The sequence below is a fragment of the Galleria mellonella genome, unplaced genomic scaffold (assembly GCF_026898425.1).
Source record: "Galleria mellonella isolate WM207_F2 unplaced genomic scaffold, CSIRO_AGI_GalMel_v1 utg746, whole genome shotgun sequence".
Lineage (NCBI taxonomy): Eukaryota > Metazoa > Arthropoda > Insecta > Lepidoptera > Pyralidae > Galleria > Galleria mellonella.
The window spans coordinates 1,638,732-1,645,242 of record NW_026442148.1 but is presented as its reverse complement, the minus strand read 5'-3'; the positions used below and the strand labels follow the sequence as shown (position 1 = coordinate 1,645,242).

The following is a 6,511-nucleotide window of genomic DNA, read 5'->3' as shown; positions in this document are numbered from 1 at the left end:
CAGAACAGAAATAATCTTTATTAAAATAGACTTGTTTACAAGCTCTTTTAAATCATCAATTGTTTATGATTGAACCGTCAAATCCTAAAATCATTAAACGAAATTTCTAATGTAAGTAGTATATTTATTTATTTTAACATTTATTATATAAGTAGGTAGGTATTATATGTATTTACAGTGTATGTATTTATGTAATATTTTATTATATATTTCAATATTTTATTTATACTGTATATTTGTTTATGTATTAATAGTTGTAGCACTTCAGCTGCTCGCTAACGACATGCTTCCCAACTGTATCGGGTTGACTGGAAGAGATCTCTGTCAGAGATAAGTCCACACTTGGTCACAACATTTATAAATACATTATTTTATATGTAACTTACAAGTGCAATAAAGAATATATATGATTGTACTGCTGGATTCAGAATCTGCTGAGAAGATACCGCTAGAAACTCAACACTTACTCTTTACATATCATACTCGTGAACGGGTGCTGCTTGTAGGGACTGGTCTGCTCTAATCACTATGACTGATTTCCTCTTATTAATTGTTTAACCAGTTGGTTATGTATATATATATATATATATATATATATATATATATATATATATATATATATATATATATATATATATATACTGGTGGCGTTTGTATTCACACAATTAAACTTGAAAATGTAAAGTAATAATAAAATTATTTAAAAGAGCAACAAAAATCGCAAAAAACAGTTTCTTGCTCGTTCTTCTTGTGATGAGACAAAATTTCCGAACGAGCGGTAGATTAAAAAAAAAAAAAATGTAATGACTTTTCAAAAGTGCTTCAATGTAAGTTTATTTGAATAAATGATTTCTATTCTATTCTATTCTATTCTATTCTATTGTGTGCTAAATAATTTTACATTTTAATTCAATTCAATCATTTATTGCTATTTCATGTTGTAACAATATAGGTCTTAAGTTATTAAAGATAAAGAATCAACATGTACCCTGGAAGGGCACAGCGATCACATTAATAAATATTACATAAAGTACATAACTAAATTAACTAGCTGACTCGGCAAACGTTGATTTACCATATACATTATTTCTAGAACTATACATGAAAATTTATCCTACTACAATTATTATATTCGATTGCCATCTTGCAACCCTATTACAGCATATAAAAATCGCGATTAAAAACAGGTTGTATGTATTTTCCAATGCTTAATCATAATAAAATAAAAATGGTAAAATTTGTTAAAAAATAAAAAAAAAATTTTTGGGGATGGGTCACCCTTATCATTGAGGGGTATGAAAAATAGATGTTGGCCGATTCTCAGACCTACCCAATACGCACACAAAATTTCATGAAAATCTGTAAAGCCGTTTCGGAGGAGTTTGGTAACAAACACCGTGACAGGAGAATTTTATATATTGGATATATATATATATATATATATATATATATATATATATATATATATATATATATATATATAAATAGTAAAAGTGTCGTTTATAATTATATATTGTTAAACCAACTGTTGATATCAAAGTAGATTACTGTATATAATGTAATCAATTCTCTGATATATATATATATCTATATATATATATATATATATATATATATATATATATATATATATATATATATATATCCATATATATAGAGTTCCCCTGAAATAGAGGGATCTTGAAATAAACTTGGATAAACCCATGTATAAATAACTTGGATATACCCATCAATGATAAGGGTGACCCACCCCTAAAAATGGTTTTTTAATTTTTCCACAATTTTTTTTAATTTTATTTTACTATGATTTAGCATCGAAAAATACATACAACTTCAAATTTTCACGCTTTTACAATCAACTCCTGTTTTTATCGCGATTTTTATATTCTACAATACGGTTGCAAGATGGCAATCGAATATTATATATATATATATATATATATATATATATATATATATCATCAACATTATCATTCCAGCCATTATCCGTCCACTGCTGAACATAAGCTTCCCCCATAGATTGCCATAAAGAACGATTCTGAGCCAACTGCGTCTACTGACTCGCTGGAATGCATTTGAGGTCGTCACTCCATTTAGCGGGGCGTCATCCTACACTGCGTTTGCCCGTACGCGGTCGCCACTCAAGAACCTCCGTACCCAGTAAATTCACACCATATCCCACCCTTCAAACCGAAAAACAGCCATGCAAACACAACAACACCTGAGTCCTCAGGAGTGGCAACGCATGGGGTGTATCATGGGCGAAACAGTATACTTTGTTATGTCCATGGTACTGCTCATGTCTACAGGCGACGGTTACCACTTTCCATCAGGTGGGCCGTCAGCTTGTTTGCCATTCTAAGTTGTATAAAAAAAAACAAATCAATAAAATAAATCGCCTGCAGTTACCATCAATACCGTTATATTTGAGATTAACTTAAAAACATGTGCAAAAATAACTGAAAAGCAATTTGCATTTGTTTCACAAATGGAAAATTGTACACCATTGTGTACCACAAAAAAAAGACTTCAGATGTAGCAAAGCCATTTTTATTTTGATTTAAAAACTAAAATACTGAATTGATTTTATTTAAATCTCTATAGGACCAATCTGTAAGTATATAAGCTTTCAGATAAGAAAACAGTTTTCCAAATCGGCTCACAACTGACGGAGTTATAATAATAATAATTTTGGGGGGAAAGGGATTGTTTTTAATATATTGGGAATCCCATTGCTATATATATATATATATATATATATATATATATATATATATATATATATATATATATATATGAGCTAACTGGCCTGTTTTCATTCTCATCTATCACCCTTCACTGGTGCTCCGCCAGCGTATCCCGTTAGCGCAGGCGGGGTTACCATACCATTTTCACCCATCAAAAAAAAACAATGGGGTTGGTAGTCCCCATCACTAACAATCCTTCACCATCTAGACAGAGAGGTTCGAGATACATTTCTGTCCAGTCTAATCAAACCTGGACTCCCCCCAAACTGCAATGTGAATGGAAAAACCTACTTTAAACGTTGATACTATAAAATGAATCAGCGTTGTTACAACAATACAAAATATTTATATCATTAGGTGTATATGTACTTCCAAAACAGTTCTCAGAAACACAACATCGCGTTTTATATATATATATATATATATATATAACGAAAGTGGTAAACAAACATACAGCCGGTCTAATGGTAAACACTTGCTATAGTCTATGGACCAATTCATTCCATGAATAAATGAAATCTCCCCGTATAATACTTAATGGAGGGGGGAAAGGGATTGTTAGTGATGGAGACTGAGAATCCTATTGCTAGCAATAAACCCAACCATGTCGACGTCCAAACTATGTTGGTAAAAAAAAAAAAAGACAAAACATTTTATGGCTCCTATAATAGTTTTTTTAATATAGTATATATTACCCATCCCCTACTGACAGCATCTTTTTAAAATGGCCGCAAACACAAGATGGCGGATTACATAAAAAAAGTTATTTTTTAAAAAGGTTTTTTTTTCTAGACTCGTGCAAATTTCTCCACGACCGTTCTGATTATAAGCACGGATGGCAGCTGGAGAGAGAAGAGGTGCAAGTGGCGGCCACTGGGGACGACTCCGATTACGAAGTCCACAGCGATGAGGAGCTGCCCTTCCGCTGCTTTATATGCGCTATTGGACCTCATTACTAACAATTTTTTGAGTACATTTTTCTACAACATATATTCAAATCTCCATTGACAGCTTAATAGGAATATTTCAAAGTTTTAATTCAATAGAACGAAACTATTTTGAATAACATAAGTAGGGATTTTTCTGTCAAAAAAACCCTGTAATTGGTTATAGGTTTTTTTTTTTATACAACTTAGAATGGCAAACAAGCTGACGGTCCACCTGATGGAAATGGGTAACCGTCGCCTATAAACATGAGCAGTACCATGGACATAACAGAGTGTACTGTTTCGCCCATGATACCACCCATGCGTTGCCATTCCTGAGGACTCGGATGTTATTCCTCTGTACCCTGTAAATTTACGCCATATTCCCACCCTTCATACCGAAACACAGCCATGAAAACACAACTGCTTCACGGTAGAAACACGAATGAGACAGAGGTACCCAAGCAATCGACTTTTGTACAAAGTCTCCCTCTGGTGCTCACATAACCATATTTAACTGAGTAACAGTCCATAACAGTAACATTAACCAAACGCCTTGCAATTATGGATAACAATTGTGAATCATTATTTATATACATAATTTTTTCTAACTGAAGTTTATTTATGAATACAGCAAACATTTCTGACTTGCAAGAGAATTATTCCTTGAGAAATAAACAAAAATATTTGAAGGAATTTTGTTTATTTTACTTCATCGGTGTAATATATGGTCGGCAGACACCAGGAGCCACTGACGTACGTAAGGAAAGACGAACATAGGTTACTGATTGTAGACAATCATAAGGTGACCAACTGTACTCATTTACTGAGTTTTGTACCAACTCATTTTTCGCAAACCGTACTCTTTTCAAATCCTGTACTTCTGAATGTACTCATTTGTATAATTTTATACTCATTTGTATTTCTAAAACATTTTTTTTAGATTATTTTATTCCATATTTTTTTAATTAAATATTTAAAATTATTATAAAATTGATGAATTGAATTTCATTAGAACATATCCCACGTGAAAATTTAAAAGTTTTAATAGAAATTCTCTTATGTTGTCCACCAGGTACTAATGCTGCTGTTGAAAGGGTATTTCCACTAAGGAATGATTATTGGAACAGTGAGAAGTCGCAACTATCTGTAAAAACAACCGTCGTCTTAACAGTCAAATTTAATATGCAAAATCAAAGTTGTTCGGGTGTGGCTACATTATTAGACGAACATCCTCATTTAGCAAAAAATATCCACTCCGAAGAGAAATAGGTTTTTAAAAGAAAATAAAGTTTTTATCGTTTTTTCTTCTTTTTTTTTTTCACCTATGAAATACTTGCAAAGTATACTCTTTTTGAACAAAAAGTACTTGGTCCCCTTAACAATCAAAACTTGCCAAGCCAACGTTGAATCGAAGACTATCAAAACGTTTATTACATCTAGATAGGAAAAACCTTAAAACAATGATAGGGACAATAACGGGCCATTGTCCATTAAACAAACATTTATACACAATAGGAGCCACAAACAGTCTTCTATCCAGAGGCTGTTTTGACGCCGAAAGAACGGCTGTTCACGTAATCCAGAAACGTGAAGCTGTAGCCCCTCAACGTTTAGTAATCCACGTAACAGTGAGGTCACTCCGTGAGGCCTGTGAAGATCCTAGGAAGCTTTTGTGCTTCTAGGCGGAATTGGGCTGGCTATAGCTACGACACATACGTAAAACGACCCAAATAAGTGGCTTAGCACGGAGAAAAGAGAGTCCAATTTACATTTACAGTAGTAATATTAAGTAAGTAAGTACATAACCTGGTGAACACCATTTAGGAGGGAATCTATACTATTATATTTAGGATTAGCGTGGATGTTATAACAGACCACTAAAGAAACTTAATGTTCGAAGGAAAGACAGTAATGACAAGCATGAGAAATTGTTCGGATTGATACCTGCTGCTGATTTTCCCCACCGTACAACCCGTCACAAACTAAAGTTCTATCCCAATCATATGGATGAGAAGCGGTCTTCCGCCGTGCGTTTTTCAAGGCATTTTCTTCCACGCACAACCTTTGAGATCGGCTTCCAGCAGCAGTATTACCGAACTGATACGGAATCGTAATCTTCAAAAAAAGAGCATGTTCCTTTTTAAAAGGTCGGCAGCACACCTGCACTGCCGTTGGTGTTGTGCGTGATCATGGGCAGCGATAGTCACTTACCATCAGGTCAGCCGCATGCTCGTTTGCGTAAGCCAAATATAAAACCAATAAATGTTATTTTCGTTTATTGTAAAAAACAAATTACTGAAGCGATTATAATAAAATTTTCATGGGACTATACGACTATATCGGTTAAAAAATATATATATTTCTAAATTGGTTTAAATAAAGTTCTAAGGTAACAAACATCAAAAAAATACGACCGAATTAAGGCCTCCTATTTTGTGAAATCCTTTATAGATTAGTTTCTAAAAATGTAATTATTTTACAACACAATTTATGTACTCTAAATATTAATAGTTGTAGCACTTCAGCTGCCGCTAACGACATGCTTTCTCACTGTATTGGGTCGACTGGAAGAGATCTCTGTCAGAGATAAGTCCACCCTTGCTCACAGCATTTATAAATACATTATTTTGTATGTAACTTACAAGTGCAATAAAGAATATATAAATAGAATATGCATGATGCAGCATTGCATAGGTCAGTGTTGAAAAAAAAACGCCCCTGAATCGACCCCTTTGTTTCTTTTAAAACTCTAGACATGGCATATCTTTGAGTTTACTCACTGGGTGACGTTTAACCACTATATCCAATTATACTCACTCGTGAGGAGAACTTGTA

General features: G+C 33.2%; 1 protein-coding gene across 2 annotated transcripts; it reads left to right on the top strand.

Annotated features, from left to right (window-relative positions):
• Positions 1 to 3,135: 3,135 nt before the first annotated feature.
• Positions 3,136 to 4,954, top strand: LOC128202088 (uncharacterized). Of its 2 annotated transcripts, XM_052901115.1 has the most exons (4): positions 3,136 to 3,214; positions 3,540 to 3,717; positions 4,308 to 4,433; positions 4,749 to 4,954. In XM_052901115.1, exons 1-4 carry the CDS (start codon positions 3,212 to 3,214, stop codon positions 4,943 to 4,945), a joined length of 504 nt encoding a protein of 167 aa, XP_052757075.1. In that variant the 5' UTR covers positions 3,136 to 3,211; the 3' UTR covers positions 4,946 to 4,954. The 2 variants fall into 2 exon arrangements, with proteins under 2 accessions (XP_052757075.1, XP_052757076.1); XM_052901116.1 differs by lacking the exon at positions 4,308 to 4,433.
• The last annotated feature ends 1,557 nt before the right edge of the window (positions 4,955 to 6,511 follow it).